This window comes from Parasteatoda tepidariorum, chromosome 4 (genome assembly GCF_043381705.1).
Source record: "Parasteatoda tepidariorum isolate YZ-2023 chromosome 4, CAS_Ptep_4.0, whole genome shotgun sequence".
NCBI classification, from domain to species: domain Eukaryota; kingdom Metazoa; phylum Arthropoda; class Arachnida; order Araneae; family Theridiidae; genus Parasteatoda; species Parasteatoda tepidariorum.
The window spans coordinates 55,878,897-55,902,641 of NC_092207.1; the positions used below are offsets into that span (position 1 = coordinate 55,878,897).

General features: G+C 28.6%; 1 protein-coding gene across 1 annotated transcript in view; it reads left to right on the top strand.

Moving 5' to 3' along the window:
* LOC107449023 (formin-like protein 1) overlaps positions 1 to 23,745 on the top strand; it is a 117,305-nt gene that overhangs the window by 70,906 nt on the left and 22,654 nt on the right. The window contains exons 5-8 of the mRNA XM_016064418.3: positions 14,243 to 14,293; positions 14,382 to 14,480; positions 16,718 to 16,870; positions 18,656 to 18,772. Coding sequence (XP_015919904.1) covers positions 14,243 to 14,293; positions 14,382 to 14,480; positions 16,718 to 16,870; positions 18,656 to 18,772 — 420 coding nt within the window. The remainder of the gene's footprint in view (positions 1 to 14,242; positions 14,294 to 14,381; positions 14,481 to 16,717; positions 16,871 to 18,655; positions 18,773 to 23,745) is intronic.

Sequence of the window (23,745 nt, forward strand, 5' to 3'; positions counted from 1 at the left end):
CCCGGCGAATGCTCTATCTCCTGAGACGCCTCGGCTCCATTTATATTGTGATAAAAAATGAAGTCCAGTTTTTGATTGGTCATTTTTTTATCATATTGACCAAATCTTGCTTATAAATTCTATGACTACGCCCATTTATGAACTCTAATCTAGCTAGCTATATCTGGACGTCCAAGTAGTATATAGTTATCAATATGGATTATATATTATTCGTTGTTTATACACGTCATTAAGTTTTAACAAATCTTAAGCTTCTGTAAGCTTTCGAATAGTTTACTCGTTTATAAAAACAACGCTCGCAAAAAGAGGGTAAGAGCAACAATGTTTCAAAAATTCAGTATAAAGAAATGAAAGAAAAAAAAGAACTTTTGAGGTAGATTTACTTAAATTATTGTTTTAAGTTCGTGAGAAAAAATAATTCTGCAGTAAGTTTATCTTAACTTAAAAATCTTTCCGTGTTTATGAGGGTCGTAAAAGTTTTCCACGCTCATTAGTCTGCTCTAGATAAAAAAATTTTAGTCTTTATGAATTAAGGAAATAGATTATAAAAAAACTTTCCAAAATTTATTCTTGAGCGAGACTATTCGAAATGCAGTGGCGGCATATCAGCATTTCTTAATTAGTTTCAGTGAAAACATTCCGCAGTAATCACTGAAACAATACAAAAAAATTTCCATCGATTACTCGATAAAACACCCTTTTAATTGGCGACCGGAATAAAAGAAAATGCGTAAACAGACATTTCGCAAAAGTTTAACGATCCACACCTTGGCGACAAAGAAAAGAAAATGAAGCCGATTCCAATTGCAACACATTCACATTTTTAATTGGCAAGTGAAAAGATGACACCAGGAAATTTCACCTGATCGCTAGAGAACAATATTCTGAAATCTTAAACCGTTATATGGAACATACTCGTGAGTTAAGAGCTAAAGGAACAATTCTTAACGTCTTCAGTGTTGACCTTTTTCTTCTATTTTTTTTCTTCACGCCAATGGAGGAGGGTGCTTTGAACTGAACATTAGTTTTGTTTTTGTTTGCAGATGAAGTGAGAATTGAGAGTAATTATTCGAAGTTTGTTCCTGACCTGTATTGTGTGATCGAGTGACTTTAATTGCTTACGACGGGTGCTGAAAACTAATGAATCTCAGAATGGCAACACTCATGTCCTCAGTTAGCGCTTGCTTAGTATTCGGGTTTGCTATGTCAATTCACTAATAACGAGTATTACTTTGTTTGCGACAAACATTGTAAAACATTTACTTCTTTTGCGTTTGATTGTCGTTTCTTTGTATACGATTTGGTATTTTGACGATAAGAATGAAATTAAAATGTGTTGATAAATTACGTTGACATAACAAAGGAGTTAAAAGTGGGACTTGTTAATTAAAGCTTGACTTCGTAAATTGTGGCATGATGCGGAATCATAAATTGATTTGTACAAAAAAATGCAATAACTTGTTTAAATGCAATTAAAAAAAAACTTTCGATTGATTGCTTAGATTGGTTTATAAGAGATAAATGATTCAAGTCATGAATTTAATAAGTTAACGGTAAGGAAACTAAATAAAATAAAAGCAATTATTACCATTTTTATACTAATTATGTACAGTGCGCAAAATTAAAAACGGATTACTCTGACAAGGGAAACTAGGGAAGTGTGACTCGCCAATTTTGAAATAAACTAGTGGGATGTATGCCTTATGAGGAATAATTTTAGGGGGCAACATTCGTTTCGGCCCATAGAAGGTCCTATGAGAGATAAAAAATAATTCAATTTATAGAAAAATCGGTATTTTATTACTTCAATGCAGAGTATTAGTTATTGTAATTGTCTCATACTCCAATTAATTTTGTGGTACTTTCACGTACTATATAATGCATATAATGTCAAAATTGATTTCGAAAATTTTATATATCTGTAGTTTTTCAGAAAAACCTGTTAGGTTAATTTAAAAAAAAAATTGACATCAAATTCTTTTGATTTTTTTTTTAAAATCTTCCAAATTAATTGGAGTATGTAATTGCAAATCAATTAATTAATTAATAATTAATTAATAAATTATTAATAATTAATTAATGATTAATAAATACATAATAATTAATAAATAAATGATTAATAATTAATAAATAAATAATTAATATTTAATTAATAATGAATAAATTTATTAATTAACCAATTAATTAACCAATTTATTAATTAACCAATTAATTAATTAACAATTAACTTCAAATTAATTGGAGTTTGAGACAATTACATTAACTAATAGTTTGCATTGAAGTAATAAAATACCGATTTTTCTATATATTGAATTATTTTTCATCTCTCATAGGACCTTCTATGGGCCGAAACGAATGTCACCCTCTAAAAGTATTCCTCATAAGGCATACATCCCACTAGCTTATTTCAAAATTGGCGAGTCACACTTCCCTAGTTTCCCTTGTGAGTAACATTTGATCTAATGATCGGATCTTCACGTTCTAGGACTCAATCTCACAAGTTAGGTTAGAAAATCAGACTCAAAAACATACTTTCACTGGAAAAACTTTTTTTGACGGATACGGATTTCTGACCCACAAAATATAGAGGGTAGCTGCTATCTAGAAAATATGATCCCAATAGTTTCACCAGGAGAGCGGTCCAAAGTTTGGACTCCTTGGTGTTAATTTTACTTCTTGCATATTTCACCTTGTCTCAAAGCATTTTTAAGTATATAAAAATTTTTTCTGCATACAGTTATAAAATTCATTTGGGTAAAGATAATTCCATGCAAAAACAAATTTTAATAAGCATTCACTAATTTTATTAGTTTATTTAATTATTAGTTTATTAATTTTTTATAAGTTTATTTAATTATTAGTTTATTTAATTATTAGTTTATTAATTTATTAGTTTATTTAATTATTAGTTTATTAATTAGTTTATTAATTAACTATTAGTTTATTTAATTATTAGTTACTTTTCATTAGTTTATTTTAAATTGTAAGAAATAGAGCCAAGGGGGCTAAAGGGATGAAGGTCTCGCCTACCATTGAGGTGATCCGGATTCGATCCCAGCGATAGCTGGTCGATTCGAATTCCGTACCCGGCTCGCACCGACCCCAGTGCTGATGTAAAATAGCCACAGTGGTGGATAGTGGGCAGTTTTCGTGGTTTTCCTCTTCATGTAACGCAAGTTAGTTCCAACAAAAAGTCCTCCACGAAGCCAAATTTATCACAATACTTGATCCAATAGTTCCCTTGTATCTGGATTGGGTTCAAAATTACAAGGCTATGGAGTTGAACATTAGTAGTCGTAAACCCAATAAATTGGGCGACTTTTCAACGACGGTTATAAAATTGTGAGATATACAATTTTTTACTTAAATTTAATGAATGTATTTTCACATGGTAAAATACAGCATTTGAGCAAAATTGGTCGAATAGTTAGTTCCTGAATTTCAAAAATGCAACTTTTTCAAAACTTGATTTCTCAGAAACTGTTCGACCGATTTCGCTCGTATTTTGAATTTTGGCATTTAAAATTTCATTATTTAAAATGATATGAAAACAACATAATCACAAAATGATCATTTCTTGCTTATGCAACAAAAGCTGTTCCTAAAACGTGAACAAATATTTATTGTTACATTTTTAAACGAGAAAAATAAGCAGTCGAATGAACCAGTAACTAATGGACAATTTCGATAAAAGTTGAATAAGTATAGAGAAATTTAAATGGTCACATATGAAGTAGGATATATTAAATCGATCAGAAAATAATGGATTATTTTACATAGCGTTACAGAGGAAATTTTAGGGAGATAAGGATAAAGTGTAAAATTACTTAAAATTTTTTTTAGTTCACCGATACATTTTCAATGTGGAAATCAGCATAAAAATTGACATCTTTTTAAACAGCAGCACCCAAACTATTTTTTTTGAACAGTAATTATACCCGAAGTACTTAAATATCTTTGCCAGATAACTGTAGAATATATTTCAAAATACTTATTTATCAATCTATTATTTCACTCACGGCCCATCTCATCACAAATAATGGTTTTAAATCTTTGATATTAAATTATCCTTCGTTTATTCGAACACCAGGAGTGGTATCGAGTTTCAACATGAGTTAACATGCTGAGAAAACTTTGATCATAAATATTGTCAGACACGGTATTTGCTTGTGATCTCATTAAGGTTTTGACAAGAGTTAAAAGAGTTAATTTGCCCCCAAAACTTGCTGTCAAAGCTCTCCAGAGAGAACGGAAGAGAGGAAAATCATTGATAATTGCGTAGTGAAGCTTACCTGTCGTAACTGCCTCTTCAGATAGACAGAATTGGAAAATATTTAAAATATTTGGCATTGTTTGTTTGTTATTTATCGAAATATAATTTTATGAGATAAACCTTGAAGATAATAAATACATTGTCGGTACATGCATCGTCAATTAAGTCAAGAATACATTATTCGTTGGATGAGTTTATTTTTGTTTTTGAATAAAAATTCATTTATTTTCTTACATAGTATGCAGAATATATTTTATTTAAAGAATATATTTAGATATTATCGTATCCAACTGGTTTTGACATAGTTTTTTTTTAAAAAAAAAGCGCCCAACTAAAATTTTTATTTTGTGTTTGGTAAACCGGGGTCCTAATTATAAATTTAAAGTAAAGTTTACAAAATTATGAAGTATTTTTTAAGGTAAGGTCGAATTTGAGCTTAAAAACTACAGATTTTTCTACAACAGATTGGAATGCATAAATTTCAGAAGAATTAATTTTCTAGATAAATAATGTGCTTACTTGTGTTTTAAACTAACATCTTAAAGAAATTTCAAAATGACAACGAAATAGAACTAAATATACTGTCTAATATTGAATTTTTAAGGAAAATTTCTAAATATTCTTACTTAAAACTTGACAAAAAGTAAAAAACACTTAGATCTTACCTGTTAGTTCTAAACATCGCTAGCAATATAAAAAATCTGTATACGAAATGTCAAAGAATTGTATAATAAACTTTTATTGTAATGCGTGTTAGCAAAACAAATTTTTATCGATATCAACCTTCTTCAAAAGATATATTTGAAATAGAAAAAATATTTTGAAATGCAAGAAAAGTCTGTCCATAGAAAAATTAATAATTCGAAAAGTGGTTTCTGAAAATAAATTTCATTTGTCTTAAAAAATATAATGTATTCAAATAAAAAGAGGTTAAAGTACTTAAAGCATAACAAAAGGCATATGAAAAACCGTATATGAATAAAAGCAAAAACAAATATAAATTTATTTCTGAAAATCGGAGAACAAAAATTTAAAAGGTTTTGGAGAGCTAACGAACTAAAGTTCAAATATAGATAATAATAATAATAAAAAATCGAAATTTTCGTCGGAATGGCTGATTTTCATCCAATCGGATACCTTGAAGCAGCTGTTCTTAATTTATTTCTGTTATGGAACCCTACATGATCAATTTTCTTTTGGCGGAACTCCGAGACTTTATGATGAAATTTAAAGGAGAATTGTGAACATTTTAATCACTGAAAGACAATTCTGAGAGTCAACTTTTGTGAAATTGAATAAATTAGCTTTAAAATTTATGTGTTAAAATAAGAAAAAATATTATACCTTGCCTTTATTTAGCGTCCGCAAACTTTCGATTGCCGAAATCTATAACTCGTTTAAACTGTTCGCATCGTAACGCTCTTTCTCAGGGGGTTTGAATTTTCACCAAAAGACATATATTCTTATAAAGGTTCTCCGTCGACTGTTTGTTTGCAAATGCGTTTCGAATCTATTCCATTCCAAAAAACACCTTGAAGAATAAGTCGGTTACTATATTTTTCGATTAAGTTTAAGTAAAAAAAGTTTAAGATTAAGTTTGTACAGTTTAATAAGGCTAAAATAAGATGTTTTCTTGAGGAATCTCAATCTTTTTCAAGAATGTCACGTATAGTTTTCTTTACTAAGTACTTCTATTGTAAGTCAATAGAACCAAGAAAATTCTATGACGTATTAAAGCTAATAATGAATTTGGAGTTTAATCGCACAAGATTCTGATACGGGTATACTAATGCTCTAAATTTAAGGTAAAAAAAAGCACACTACATTCAGCACTCAAAATAATAGAATCATACGGTGTTAGAAACTGTGTCTGACGCAAAAACGAAGGAAAAAACTAGAAAAATAAATATAAAACATAGTAGTTTAGTAGGGTGTTCATATCAGAGTCAAGAATGCAATTCCTCTGAACGGAATAAAGTGACAAAAAAATAGAGAGAATTATTAGATTACCGTTATGATAGATAATATTATAATAGATAATATTATAATAGATAATATTATAATAGATAATATTATAATAGATAATATCATAATAGACANGTTTGTTTGCAAATGCGTTTCGAATCTATTCCATTCCAAAAGACACCTTGAAGAATAAGTCGGTTACTATATTTTTCGATTAAGATTCGCGAAATTTAATGACTTGACAAATTAGATTGAAATTGTATAGTTAAATAAGGCTAAAATAAGATGTTTTCTTGAGGAATCCTAATATTTTTCAAGAATGTCACTAATATTTTTCTTTACTAAGCATTTCCATTGTAAGTAAATAGAACCAAGAAAATTATATGCTGTATTAAAGTTAATGTTGGATTTGGAGTTTAATCGCACAAGATTCTGATACGGGTATACTAATGCTCTAAATTTAAGGTAAAAAAAAGAACAATACATTCAGCACTCAAAATAATAGAATCATACGGTGTTAGAAACTGTGTCTGACACAAAAACAAAGGAAAGAACTAGAAAAATAAATATAAAACATAGTAGTTTAGTAGGGTGTATCTATCAGAGTCAAGAATGCAATTCCTTTGAACGGAATAGAGTGAAAAAGAAATAGAGAGAATTATTAGATTACCGTTAAAATAGATAATATTATAATAAACAGATCTTTACAATGGATTTTTTTGTTTAAAAATTTTTTTTACAATGCAAAATATTTATTTGAATTCTTAATAACATTTAAAGAAAATAACTTTTTAGATACATATTTATGCAATAATATTTGCATTCATATTTTGTTGTACGTAAGTAAAAATTGTTTGATTGTAATTTGAGAAAAATTACATGTAAAAATATTTCTATTTATTTTTCTTATCATATACTGTGAACAGATTCCTCATCAATTGCTGTAACGACATTCAAATAAAATGATGCATTGTTATCGTTAATTAAGGTGTCAATCACAATGCCTAATATATTCTCTTCCCTGCATTTGATATTTAGCGCGTTATACCGCTCCATGCTGACTAACATAGATAATTACAAATCATAGCATTACTTAATTGAGGTATTATTAACTAATAATACACTGTTTAGCTTGTAAACATAATCATACCTAACCTTGAAACGTAATCATCTTAAAGAAATCATTTGTGAATCATATTCCTGTAATAGTGCATCATTACATTAGGTTTTTAGCACAGTTATTTTTCCATGCAATGTGTTTAAATTAAGAGAAATAAAAAATTGCTTTGTATTCGCTTTATTATAAACTAATTAATCTGTATATAACTGTATGTAACTGCATATGTAGAGTCCTTTAAAAAAATCATCTTTAACAAAATATAAAATTAGTTTTTATGGCGCGGAAGAAAATAAATGATTGAGATATTTATTCATTGAAAATATGATGAAAATAAGGTATTCCTCTTCTTTTTTATCTCTATCTCCAGCATTATTCTGATGAAACAAATTGTGACAAGATAGTTAAGGGGAGGTAGGAGACATCACAAAGATTTGGAATTGCATAGCAATCTATGGTCGAAAACGTTTTGGTAAAGTAGTATGACGGATACAAGAAACAAAGAGTCAAAAGATTGAGATCATCTGAAATATTTATTGGTATAAGATATTATATGTGCTGTGGTAGAGGTTATGCGAAAATGCCACTAAAGATGTTCAAAATTTCCACCATTGCTAGTGATTCATATGCTACACCGTGGACCCATGTATTTTCGGACTCGCTTTACACATGCAGTTTGTTGGATATCCACAGAAGCAGAGATGATTCTAGAAACCAGATTTATTTCGGAATCTGCAGGTGTTGTGTACACAACACTTTCCAATGCACCCAAAGAAAGAAATCCACGTTGCTTAAATCAGGAGAACGTGGTGGTTTGGGAACCAGTCCACTAAGCCCAATCCATCTTGTAAAGGACCGGGATAGCCTGGTTGGTAAGGCACTGAACCTCTGTCTAAGAGATCATGGGTTCGATCCTCTCCGGTTAAAGACTCCCCGTAGAGTAAATGGTTACTAATGCACGTTAAATCTGTCGAGTCTCAAAGTCCTCCATGTTTCCATAGCAAATCATACTTCTGGGGGTACTGATCCAGAAGTTTCCTTGTCTTCCGGATTGGTTCAAAATGAGAAGGCTACGGAGTTGAACATTAGTAATCGTAAACCCAAAAGTGGGTCGGCTGTTCAACGACGGTTATAAGAAAAAAAATTCCATCTTATGAACAACAGCACCTAGCTGTGAACGAAGACGTTTCCGACTCTGGATTGCTATGCAAATATGAATCCTTGTGATGTTCCCTACCTTCTCTTAAAGTTTTTCCCAATAATCCTGGGACAACCTCAGGGGATAGAACGTTCACCTTCCAATGAGGTGAACCGGGTTCGAATCCCAGCGTTGGCTGGTTGATACGAATCCGCATCCTGCTTGCACCGACCACACAACTGACGTGAAATATCCTCAGTGGTAGACGGATCATGGGTTAGAGTACCTTTGCCGTCAGACTAACCGTGATCGGTTCTCGTTATTTTCTTTTCCATGTAGCGCAAATGCGAGTTAGTTCCATCAAAAAGTCCTCCAGGAAGGAAAATTCTCCCAATACTTGATCTAGGAATTTCCTTGTCTTCTAGATTGGGTTCAAAATTAATAGGCTACAGAGTTGAACATTAGTTGTTGAAAACCCAAAAATTGGGTGAGCTTTTCAGCGACGATTATAAAATAAAATAAAGTCCTGGGATAAACTAGACGATAACGAGAGACTTGCAATGTACAAAATAGAGACATCCAAAAATATCCTCTTCATATTTCATGACAAATTATAAACATTAATCGATTTATCATGTTAGCACAAAATCTCAGTATGAAGTACAAATAAGCAATAATTAATGTATTTATTGATCTAAAAAAATATTAAAGCTCCCATGAAACAAAAAGCCTTAATCATTATTTTTCCTTGTTTGTTTTTCACTGCGCTGTTTAATAGTTTTAACTCTTCGCAGCGTTACTCAGATGAAACAAATTATAATAAAATAAATCCCCCATCTGAAAAATAAAGACCAAGCACCTCTTAAAATGTTCACGCTTTATCGCTTTTTATAACATCACATCAAGAAAAAGATTCCCTCCCAGAAAGATCAAACACTGAGCCGAAATTTAATCCCTCAGCAGGGGCAGTCAGTTTTTCCAAGCAAACTACCACGGAAGTGCGAAGGCATTAATAAAAAAGGTAGGGGAAAAAAAATCAGCCAAAACCCATCAGGTCGCCAAATAACTTGAAAAGAAGCTACTTTATATTTGGTCAGGGATTAAATACACTCTTAACCTTGACGGTAAAGAGCGAGAGAAAACATCAACACTATAAAAATGGCAGTAAATAGAAAACGCGGGAAAAGGAAATTTACCCTGAATTTAGTAATTTAATCGGGTTAACTGAGTTCAAAATTAAATCTAGTCGATGTGTGGACTGAATCTTTAAGAGATTTTTCTTTCCCGAGTTTGTTATACGAATGGCGATTCCGTGGGTTGAGTTCGTATTAGGCTTAAGTTATTTAATATTCCGACGGAATGTAATGTTCAGCTCTATATATCCTTATTCTGTTCGTCCGTTTTTAACCTTGATTTCTTAAAAACATTACGACCTATTTATATATCTGTAATATCCTATTCATTGCATTTTAAAAGGAGAAAGGAGAATATGAATGGTGAAATAAGTTATTTTATGATCATTGGCATCACAGTTGTTTCTTAGCTATTTACTAGGCACAAGCAAATTAATGGCGTGACTTCTAGGTAGTAAAATAAATTATATACCGGACGGCAGCTGTTGCAAATGTTTCTTTTCGTTATTTTACGATTTTATTATAAACTTTTTTATTCGAGCATAAAGATTATTAGACTGAAAAGTTTTTGAACAGATGTGCAAACCAGCGTTGTATCATACAAGACTATCAAACTTAATTGCTTACAATGGCCAAATTAATTAATGTTGATTAGACTAAGGGTCAAACTGTTAAAAAGTATGTAAAAGAATATATTCAATGTTCAGATTTGTTCTTAAAATTGTAATATTTTATAATTTAAAAAAGAACAAAATTATCGTTTGGAAGTTTTTTATTTATAAAATTTTCTCATTAAAGAAGTTTTTTTTTTATGTATAATTTTGTAATTCCGTTGTGAGAAAAATAATTAAAAAAAAGGCGATATAAATGCAAAATTAGTTTACACCAGTCTTCGACGGAGAAAAAAATTTCTAGTAAAACTACCGTATTGTACGGTAAAGACATTTCTGGTTTAAAAAAAACCCCATAATTCTGGTAATAAAACAAACTGGTAATACTCAATCATTCATAGGGTAGCGTTTCAGTTCTCATGGTGACGATTTACCGGAACTTCTGGTTTTCAAAATTATACTTCTCATTACCTCACATTTAATAAAAAATACAAAACTGAAAATTAAATTTAATCGAATAAATGGTTTTTAATGTTTTTAACACACATTTAAGAACAATATTTTATTATTATTTTAACATTTTTTATTAATTATTACCAAAGTACTTCGGTAAAAATTACCATGATTTTTGGTGTTCCCATAGAGCCAGAAACATGATTAATTTTTTAATCACGAATAATCATGAATATTTAACCATGAATAATTTTAATATATATTGGTATTGACAATACTTTTTTTCTCAGTGTACAAATGACTAGTAGGGGGGAGGGAGCTCATTTAGCCCACAAGCTGAAATTTAGGTAAAATTTTCGATCCTATATCGGCCTTAGGAGGTGGGTCAGAAAAAAAACCTAGTGCATTTGGTTTGAATATATTCGTTAAAAATGTAAGTCACCACCTATGAAATGATAATGTTTGATCAAAAGCTGATAATGTTTAATAAATTATGGATAGATGATGATATTTAATTAAATAATAATAAATAATAACGTTTCATACAAAAAATAATAATATTTAATTTAACATTAAAAATGATAACTAAACAAAAAATGATTTACTTATAGAAGGATCAATGATGATGTTCAATCAAAAAATAATAATAACTAATTAAAACTGTAATATATTGAAAAAATAATATATAATCTAAAAATAATAAATGTTTTATTTATCAGAAATTGATTATATTTGATCAAATTATCATAAAAGCATTATTAATCAGGAACTAATAATATTTAATTGAATAATGATTAATTTATTATTAAATAAAAACTGATAATATTTAATCAAGCAATTATCATTGTATTATTAATCAAATTTTGAAATATTTAAAAAGTGATAAATGCATTATTATTCAAAAAACTAATAATATTTAGTCTAATAATGATTAAAACATTGTAATCAAAAACTAATCATATTCAAACAAGAAATAAAAAATATGTTATTATTTAAAAATTCATAATATTTAATAAAATAATATGAGTGATATTTAATCAAAAACTTGCTAAAATTATAAAAGAACTGTACATAGCTTAACAATTGTCTGTATCGAGTAGTTTCCGTTTTGCAAAATGTAATAACTTGCAAGAATTCGAACTTGGTCGAATTTTATTCCGACTTTCCACAATGTATTGTGAATTTGTCCTTCAAACGCTGTCATTTTAAAAAAGGCTAAATACTTTTTCGCAAGCTAATTTTGTAAAAAAATTGCTAATACAGTAAAACAGATTACTATGTAAATAGACAATTTTAAACGTTTTAGTATAAAAATAAAATAAAGCTCAACATTTATTTCTTAATTCTTAGACACATTTTTTGTTATAAATTTATTAAATAAATAAGAACGAGTTCGTATTTGTTTCGTAACTGACAACGATATTTTAACAAAAACAATGTGCCCGTTTTTCTGACTCCATTGTTTAAAGAATGGCTTTTTAAAGTAATTCATTCTAGATAATATCAATAAATCTCTGTGGAGGCATATTAAATGACTGGAAAAATTATTGTTTGATTTTTTTTTACCATTAATGATAATTATTTGAAAAGTCATTAGGGAACAGTTTCATTAGAAAAAGATAATTAAGCGCATTTGCTGAACGCCAAACGATAAAAAAATGTCGTCTGCCGTAATCTATTTTCATTTTTCAGGTTTTAACAAAGTTAACTGCTTCGATATGGTAAAACCCCATTTACTCAGTACTGTGAGAGGAGCTGCAACGTTTGATCAATTTGAGAATTCTTTTTCCTTGTTTTTTAGTTATATTGATACAAAAGTTTAGAATAAAATAAGCATATTTCTTAATATATTTATAAATATATCAAAATCATTTATTTTTAAATGGGTACAGTGTAATGTTGCATTTTTGCATGCATTAAAATTTCAATTGAATAAATAATGAAAGAAAAGGATTTCATAAATTAGCTCTGTTGTCATTGTTTTAATATAATTAAAATGATGGAATAAAATTGGAATAATTAAAGAACTTTCTTTTAATTTTTGAACATGGTACAAACATTTTATTATTATAAGATTAAATGAAAACGAAGTAAAATAGACATTATGACAAGTTTTGTGGAACTTTCTGTTCATGATGTAAAAAATATGAATGAAGTTTCGCAAAATGATTATAGATGAAAATAGAAATTATAATTTTTTCATGGAGGATTCAAATGATAATTCGTATGCAAATATTATATAAGCATAATAAAATAAAATAAATGACCAGTGTCAATAAAAGTTTGCGATCTTAAACCTGTAAATAAAAGAAAAGCAAACAATGAAGTGGTATAGATATTTAAATTTAAATCCCCTTATGTCAAAATTTATGCTTTAAATTAATATTTCATTCATTTGGAATAAACATAGGTTTGCTTATTTAATAATTACTTATTTAATCCATTATAAACAACAGAGGTATAGCTTTATTTATCGGTCATAGCGTTAATAATGAAATTCAAATATAACTTAANCGTTATAAGAACTAACAACAATATTGTTAGGTTTAACACGGAACCTTTTTACTCAAAAAAGTATAAATTGAAGAATTTAAAACGAAAGTCTTTTCAAAATACAACTGTCTATTTTTTGTCATGGTTTTAATGAATAGAATAACCAAAAACTTGTTTAGAGAACATTTTATTTTTATCCAGCCCTTATAAATAATGCTGTATCTTCTTCATCGCTTTCTTTATGTCAAAGATTAGAAAGAGTTACTTTCCCAAAACCCTACCAAGGCTCCAAATAGCAAATTCACCCATCGTTTTGTGTTAAAAGCTGCAGCTGCGTTTTACCCACATTTGTGAATTTTTGGTTGTTTAGCCCCATAAACAAGGCAAAAATTATGGTGACTTTCGTATATCTGCAGACATTTTTGTTAAATTTTTTTTAGATGCTTCAGTTTGATAAAACACTAACCGTAACGGTTCATATAAAATGCTATTGCTTGTTATAAATTACCTACTGCAAAATTATTCAATTGATGAATAGTATGTAAGACTTAAGGCTTTTTTTAGTTATTTAACTAAAAATGAATCGTATTTTTGCATTTTCTAATTGAAATGTATTGATATTTTATTTCAAAATTTATATGACTTGTCACGCTTTGTAGTGCCACAATTGTCAATGTATCTCATAATATTTTTAAAATTTGCAAAGTAGAAACTAAAAACTTAAAAATAAAACTAAAAATGAGTATTTTTTGGTTGGATTTTTGTTATTCTGTAATAAAATTACGCATATCGAGACAATTTGTGATGAACATTTTTTAAGAGCAATTCATTTCAAATGCTTTTTTTAATAGCTTGAATTTTTAGTACACATCAGAATTTTAAAAAGAAGAAAGAAAAATGATGATTCATCGTTTAAGACGAATATTACGCATTTTTTTATATTATAGTTTTAAACTTACATCTTCTCTTTTAAGTTCATATAAAGAAAAATTAAAGATTTTTTCTTAGTGCTGGCAAAAATTACGATGGAAAAATAATTTTTCTTCTATCCTTTTTCAGATTGATGAATTTTATTGTTTGCTGTGCTTAAAAGCCTGTTCCAAGAGTTCTGTATGTATTACTTTTTTAAAACTATTTATTTTGGTTTCTTTTATAAATTTTTTTCAACTAAAATTATTTTCATTTTATTATTATTTAGGAGGCAGTTATAAAAATTGCTGACCACAAAACAGGTCTCGCAACTGTTTCATCCTGCATAACAAGTTCTCATGTAAAATCGAGGATTGTCGCTCTTGAAGTAAGTTTTAGTTATAATGTATGATGAATCTTTTGTTTCAATTGAAGTTTCCGATAATCTATTTTGTTTAATTAAACAAACTGAATTTTACGTATGGGAGATACCAAATCGGTTTCTGCTGCGAAATGTTTTAGAATGTATGCAATTTTATGAGTGACATGAGATAAAAGGAATCTATTCTTTGTAGTTTTTGATGGCTATGTCCATTAAAAGAACATAAAGGGTTGCTCTACACTCACCACCCTTACTATACGTTATCCATTCCTTGTCAAAAATGAAAAAAAAAAACTTGCACGTTGGGAATCACAAATTAATATTAAAAATTAAAAGCGCAGTCGGAATGTGTTGAATAGTTTTGATTGAAGCTCGTTAAATTAAAAAATAAAAAAATAAAATCAGTTTCATTGCCCATTGAAACTTGGATGTGTTTCGATGTGTCGGGTGTCGATGTTGCTGTTTGTCCTGGCAATCCTTGCTGTTTCCTGGCAATCCTTGCTGTCTCCTGGCCTGGTTCCTTGCTGTTTGTCCTGGCAATCAAACAGGTTTGTTGTTTTCAGTCTCACCTGCCACAATAGTGCTATGTTATATTACAATATGAGTTTTAGCTCTTAAACACTAATTTGCGACTTTGTGTGTATTGTATGCTATTTTTGACTTCCTTTTTGAAAAGGGTTTTTAAAGCTGGCATTTCCATTGAAAGGGTTATACTATCCATATAATAAGAACTTTATCTTAATTATTTTTACCGTTATAACTGGTTCCATTTTTAATTCCATTATCTTATGCACAGGGAAAATAAATTCTGGTAAAATTACCGTGATGCTCGGTGTACATATTCCTGGTAAAAAAGCCCTATTTTTGGTAATAAAATCAAAATACACAGTATTTTAATTATTCATTTCGTAATTTTTCGCTCATATGGCAACGGTACAGCAGAAAGTTTAGTTTTCGAAACTATGGTTTTAAATAACACTTCTGTAATAAATATAAACCTGAACTGTAAAATCGTTTTAAGGCCATGCTCTTAGGTATTAGGATAAAATTACTAAATTTTAACTCAGATTATGAAACAATATTTTGTTATAATTTTACCAAAATCATTACCAAAGCACTTCAACGATTGTCACTGTGCTTTCTGATGCTCTCATACTGCCAGAAACAGGGTAAATTTTGACCATACTTTTTTCCAGTGGTTATTTTTATTAGATGTTTCTTATTGGCACTTCTAATAATTCAAACCCCCTTCTCGAAGTCTCTTTGATGATTAATATAATATAGTTATTGTTTTGATTTCCTATTTTCATTATTACTGCATTAATAGAACTTTGCATGTCGTCTTAAAATGTTGGAAAAAAAATACAAATGACATTTTCTTATTTTATTTATTCTTCGTGATTTTAACTGATCGACAGCACAAAAATAATGACTATAATTAAAAAATTATACTTTTGTTTTCAACTTGAAAATGATTTTAAAAACATATTAAAAAATTTTTTGTTCTCCTATTGACCTCAAAATTCCTCATGGAAATTAACTTCTATTTAACCTTATTCTCATTACAATCACGTGATGATAATTTTTTGGCAGATGATTACTAATATTCAGTTATTTCAATTTTTTAATATAGTTAAGTTACTCTTTAAATTTGATTTTTTAATTGTTATTTTAATAGCAAAATTTTTTAAAGATTGTCATTCAAGTTCTAATAATGCATATCGTTTTTAGAAAAAAATACGACAAGCAATTTGGAACTGCAATTTTTAATGGAGTTACATTCAAATTATAGTAACTAATTATTGTAAACAGTTATTTTTTGTAAAAACTATTTACATTGTTAGAAATAAATTTTTTAAGAACTTTTTAAAATAATTTAAAGTCTAAAACCCAAATTTGCCCTAAAGTGACAAAAATTATTGGTGATGATTACAAGTACAAACATAGTTTTTGCTCCCCCGAAGAAATAACGTTTATCAATAGAGTTTGCACTTAAAGTTAGACGTAGCATTCCGCATATTCATGTGAATAGATTCTGAGCAATCTCTGTAGATTATTATTTCATAGTAATTATTTGAATTAATTATCTGTATTAATTTGAAACAATATATTATGCATTAATTTGAATATTTATCACATTACTCGAATATCTAGAACCGGTTTGGCTTAAAGTAACCTAGATAAGTAGAGTTTTAAAATTTTATTTGTTTATTAAATTTATTTATATTTATCTTTTTTCCCAGATATTAACCGCTGTATGCCGAGCACCAGAAATTGGCAGTAATCGCGTTCTTGAAGCTATGACGACAGTCAGGATTTTGTTTGGAGAATCAGTGCGTTTCAAATTTTTAGTTTCTGTCTTGAATAGCAATCTCGCCAACTCTTCAGGTTTAGAGGTAAGGAAATTATTTCAGTAGATATGAATCTATCATACAAATGATTTATTTTTAATATTCGTTATAAGAACTAACAACAATATTGTTAGGTTTAACACGGAACCTTTTTACTCAAAAAAGTATAAATTGAAGAATTTAAAACGAAAGTCTTTTCAAAATACAACTGTCTATTTTTTGTCATGGTTTTAATGAATAGAATAACCAAAAACTTGTTTAGAGAACATTTTATTTTTATCCAGCCCTTATAAATAATGCTGTATCTTCTTCATCGCTTTCTTTATGTCAAAGATTAGAAAGAGTTACTTTCCCAAAACCCCCTCTCTGAAATTATTCCATTCTTTCAGAAAGCATTTTCGTTGAGTTTGATCATATAAAATATCATCTGTTTCGTCTGCTGTAAATGTGTAGTGATAGATCTATCATTAGATAGAGCGCCAACTCATTTTGAAGTTGGAATTGCTTTCCCAATGCCCTTCATCCCCAATAGATGGCGCAGGTTACGGTCGGTTGATTTCTCTACGGGTGATTGATATGCAAGCTGCATAGTGGGAAATGGAAGTTTTCCTTCTATATTTTCCGTTATTAAATGGAAATTCTCATTGTTCAAGACTATTTATGAAATCGGGGCAGGAGGTTTCCCTTCATTTTTATTTATTTTTCATTCGTCTATCATTGCCCTTCCAACCCGGCGATGGTGTGAATATGAAATTTACACAATTCTAAAGAATCGGCGAAATTCAATAAGTAATTGTGAATACGAATAATATTTTTTTTCTTTGGATTTCTTATTTTTGACACGTTCTTCTCTTTCATAACTGCTATTCAAAACAGGAAGGGATAGATACGATGAATCAAGAATAACCCCAAGCATCTTTTCATTCATGTACATTTAATTTATTTCAGGAATTATAAAATGCATATTCAATTCAAAATAAATAAATTAAATACAGCATATTTTCTAATAATATTTTTTATAACTATACATCACTAGTTTAACTTAAATTAGTTTTCCTCTATTTCTGTAAGATATAAAAATAGACTCTGAAAATAAAATATTTGTTACTACTATTACGTAAATAGAACTGAGTCACTCTGCATAATCAGAAAGATTGTGATTAGATCTTTTAAAAACAGCACTGCTACATCAAACAAAATTTGTACTGATTATATTTGGAGAAAAAATTTGAAACTTAGTTATTTTTAATAGCAGTGATTTTGAAAATGTTTATTTGATTTCTTTAAGTATTTTGTGGGTAAATATGCACATTTTTATAGCAGTGAGGGCTTTATTAGACTGTAATCATAGAGAATTTCAATCAAATAACTTGACAAAGGTTCGCTAATTTACGGTACTAGAATTTTCTTTTCTATACAATAATATTAATATACATTATTTTCAGTATTTTAAAAATTATCAAAATTATTTTTTAATTGTATGAGTTATAACTTTTTACGTAATTTTAAATTATGTAATTTAAAATGGCAAATTCTAAAATTTGAAAGTATTTGGTAAAAAAACAAGACTTATAAAACTTTAAAAGTGAGATTGGAGCATTAAAACAAAAAAAACAACTTTTATTTTAGCCCATTTAAAATATTGTCTTGGATTACCTGATAACTTCATGAGCGAAAAATTGAACTATTTTCTTTCCTATTGCTCGTTTTTTTCGTTCTTTTTTTCTTTTCTTTTTTATTTTAAGAACTTATTCGGAATCCAGAAATTTTTTTTTAATGTTCTGGCCATGAATTCTGCCGGTTTGAGGTAAATAATGTTTCTTTTTTCAGACGGTGACACTCATATTTTTAAACACTCTTCTGGATCAATGTGCTAAATTATCCGACAGGGTTAGAATACAAAGTGAACTCGAAGAGGCCGGATTCGATGTGGATTCACTAGAAAAGGTAAAGCTTCATTTAAGTAACCTATGTGACGAAATCATTTTAAATAAATCGGAATACGAGAATAAGATATATCAAAATAAAACTTTTATCCAAAAAACAAAACCAAATGCACAATGATAGAACATACGAATAAAACTCAAAAGTTATTGCATTTAAATTGCTTATTTATATACTTCTCTTGGTTTTGTGTATCTTTTTGAGAAGTTTTATCATTATTTTTTGATCATTATTTTATTTTCCTTCATCATTTATTTTCTTTTATCATTATTTTCCTTCGTTATTTTTCCTCAGATTTTTTTTTGTTGAAATAAGTGGATAGAAATGACCAAATAGAATAAAAAATATCTTTTATATTTAAAAAGTTCAGATCATCTTGTAACTTATACGCTCTTGTAACTGTACCTTCCATTAGGCATTGGATACGGAAAAGATGGGCTTATGTATTTTTTTTTTTGTATTTGTTTTATCTTTCTGATCATGAGAGCGAGCAAAAAATTCCTCCGACTGCTCTTAATCGACTTTAAGTCGTCGCCTGGATTTCTTTAAACATACAGAATCTTACTTTAACTCTGCATTAAATTTTTTTTATCCTTCTGCATTTAGTTTTCAATTACATTTTTTATTAAATTATTACTTTTCTGCACTTATTTCTTATAGCAAATGCCAATATCAGAAATTTAATTTTATTCCGAGATCAATTCAATAACTCTTAGGTCATTATAGATTGTTGTTGTCATTATATTTCCTTTTTCCAAGTAAAAAAAAAGCAGTTTTTATTTTTGACTTATTTCGGTACTATTCTAATATTTAAGCACTTACAATTACTCATATTTCATAACAGCGTATCTAGAAAATACGCGCTACCTTTCACTATGACCTTTTATAAATCTTGTTATGTAGAATTAACATAAAGTGAAATTTTGTAAAGCAAAACTAAAAGTAATAACTCACTCGTTATCACATTGTCATTCGTTGTTAAAAAATTCTCCCAACATTTTAATCAGCAAAGAACCTAATTTTTCATGACTTAATCAACCACACATTCAACATTCTTCAAGGTGATTGTATCTTTGAAGAAAAACCTAATCTGATTCGGCGTATCTTTTTGGTTGTTAAATTAATATATCAAATTATTCATCGAAATGATAAGTAATCTGTTGAATTCTCAAGCGGTTAACTAAATGTTGGTAAAACACTTGTTTGATGACAAGTGATAAATCATAATTTTAAATATAATGATGATTCACTAAATTTATGATGAACTGTGAAAAGTAACTTCTTAAATTTATGATAGAACTTTTTTCTGAGTTTTAGACAAATGTATCTTGTTATAATGTAAGCGATGAACTGAAATGGAGATGAAATCGGGATGCTGAACGTGACATGTGTTATAAATCAGGATCTTGCCATTTGTGGCTGTGTTTTTGAGTGCCTCGCTTTGAAGTGTTCATAAATTTGGATTTCACTTACTATCTCCGAATCATTAATTTTTTTTACATATTTTATCTTGAACTAACATTTCAGAATATTATTACAATTAGAAAATATTACAATAATGGAATATTACAATTAGGGAAAATCATTACAACAACTTAATAGCCCTTAATTTATGAAAATACAATTGCAATATCACTATAATTATGAAAATTCATTGAATAATTTATAATAATTATAATTATGGAATATCATTACAATTGTTCAACATCATTATAATTATGGATCATCATTACAACAGTTTGATACAACTATAATAATGTGATATTAAAATTAAGGATTATTATTATAATAATTTATTATCATAATAATAAAATATCATTTACAACTATGGCATATAACACCGAGGGAATATCACAGAATTTACTGCATGGAATATCCTTACAATAATTAAATATTTTCACAATCAACGAATTTTTTGAATTAGGTAATGTCATTACATGAACTTTAAGATCTGTACAATCAGGGAATATAATTACAATAATGGCATATTACAATCAGGAAATAATATTGCAATAATTTAATACCATTACAACAATTTAATACTTTTGCAACAATTTAATATCATGACAATTATAGAATGACATAACAATGGCAGAAAACTATTATAGTAAAACATAAAATCAAGAATGAACTGATAGTAAAGCTTATTTTCAGAATCATAGACGTGATGTTCGAAGCACACAATGTTCAGTAGCGACTGCTTTTAATATATAATTGTAGAATCCTTTTCAAAAATGAAGCAAGAAGAGTATTCACATTCAATTTCTCAAATCAATATTTAAGCAAGAAAAAATCGCCATCGAAATCTGTTGAGTCACCAGTGAGAAAAGCATGATGAAAAATATTTAAAAACCAATTTGGTTTCCTGATGAAAATTAAAAGTGAATCAAACATATTTTAAAATCTTTTATAAACACTGACAAATAATGATGAAGACTATCGTTATTTCCCCCAACCTAATGGTTGTTGCCATTCCCAAGAAAGAAAATATATATTCGATAAGGTAAGATGAAAGGTACATCGGATGAATGGGCAAATCTAGCCATATTCTTTAGTTAATATAAATGAAGACATGGCCAGGTCTTGCTCGGCTGATTTTAATCAAGCCGTCTGCGATGTTGATAATTAGGACATGTATTTATTGGTGAGATATATTTTATGTCATAGATAGTTCTTAACATCCCTGTGGTATTCTAGTTTACTGTGCATAGTTTCCTCTTTCATTTACTTATTATCCTGGGGGGATTGAAGAGATAAAAATAGTTTTGACATTTATGCTGACATTATTCCTTTTAGTAGAGGTTAAGTACATTTTATTTGCCGTGAATTTAAAATAGAATACTTTTTCCACGAGAGAAGTAAGATTTCAATTTAAGAACTTTACTGTGGAAACTTTGCAATCTCTGTTTTTCTCATTATCTTTTCGATTGAGCAGAAAGGAAAAATAACAAAGTAAACACCCTTAATGACTTTGGATTTAATGATCGAATTTTCACGTACTAAGTCTCTGTCTTAATGGTTCGTGGGTTTATCTTTAAATATGTCAATTAATTAGCGCAAACGATATTTTAAGTTACTAAATCAGACACAAAAGAGTTAAATAAATATATTCTTTCGACATATTTGAGGTTTTTCACCCTCAAAATATGAAGGAAGGGTAGCCACAATCTGACCATAAATGTACAGCAAGCAAAAAAATAAAAAAGAAGAGAAAACTGAACACCTTGGATAACTTTTGATCTAATGATCACAATTTCACGACTAAGACTCAATATTAGTGCTATTTAATTTGTGCAGACGATATTTTAATTTACAAAATCAGACACACTAACGTTCTTTCTTTGAATTAACATACCTTTTTGACGGATGTGATTCCGTCAAAATGCAGGGTATCCGCTATCTGGGGAATATGGTTCTAATAGGGACTTAGGGGACAGATCGAAGTTAGAACACATTAATGCTCATTCATGATCATTGCGTCATATCTCAAGCACTTTTTGAGCGAATCGAAATATTTTTGCTTACTGTAATAAAATTCTTTTATGTAAAGATAATTCCATGCAAAAGATAACTTATAATTAATAATATTTTTTACTATTTTATTTGATGAGAGTCGAAAATTTTTGAATTGTAAGGTGTACAAGTTTTTGCATAATTTTAAAGAATGTAATTTTAAGTGGCAAATTACAAAATTTTAATGCAATCGCTTATTTTGCTCTGGCATATTGTAGCAAAATATCTTTTCCTTGTTTCATTCAGCATTTGCTTACAGGATATTTTCATTTATTAACTTATTTGTCTTGATTTTCTGGAAAAAAAATAAATTATTAGATTTTTTTTAAATATTTTTAAAATTTGCATCCTGTATACCGTAGGGTTTATCTTTTATTAAAATTTTTGTATAAATTTATGCTGTAAAGCGTGTTTTGAAAAAGTTGTTTAATACCCAGCAAATACACTGTAAAAAGTTCTCGTTTATCTGAACACCAAAAAGAGTGGCAACTATTTTACACCAAACTGGTGGTTCACTGAGTATTCCGTTACACCAAAACCAAGGATACTTCCTGGTGTAGTGAGACACCTTGAATGTTTTTATTTATAATTATAGTTAGATATGATACACATAAGTATCAGTAAAGTTACTTTTACGATTCAGTAAAATACAAGAACTATAAATTTAAGATAGATAACCAATTATTCTTAAAGTAAACTTAGTTTGTTAATCAAATATACACGCAGTACAGACAGTGTATTGGCATGAAATCGAACAAATCCAAAGCGAATTGAAGTTAAATGCCATAAAATTATGTTAAGCATACCATATGAACAGATTTATGCATATGACAGATTTATGCATACCATGTGAGAACAAAAATATCTTTAATATACAATTGAAAACATACATGCATTTTCTAACAGTGATTTTTGAGAAATTAATCCGACTAGAACATTGAAATTACTTCCCAAATAGTCGACCACAATCAATATGTTTGATAAATTAGAACAGAGGTCCGAAACTTATTAGGTATTAATTAGGCTATGACCATTTTTTCAATTCAATGCGACAAAAAAAAAACTAACATAGCTTCCCAACTTCATGTATACAAACCGCAATTTTGACCGTTATATTGTTACTATCTTGAAATTGCACAACTATTAGCCTTTAACTTTTAATAATGGTCATAAAGAATTTATTACATGTTAAAAATTTTCCATACCAACATTTTACATTAGAATTCAGTTAAATAGTTTATATAATTATTCGTCAAATTTACAGAGCTCCACAAATGGCATCGTTACCAACTATCTGCAGATTGGTATAAGTTTCATTAATGATTAGTGTTAAGATTCAACTACACTTTTTGAAGTGTGTAAGAATGCTCGATTCCGTATTAACTTGAAATAAAGTAATAATTCACTCAATTTTTTGAGATTTTCAACACCAAATTTGGATAAGTATTACACACCGTAAGTTT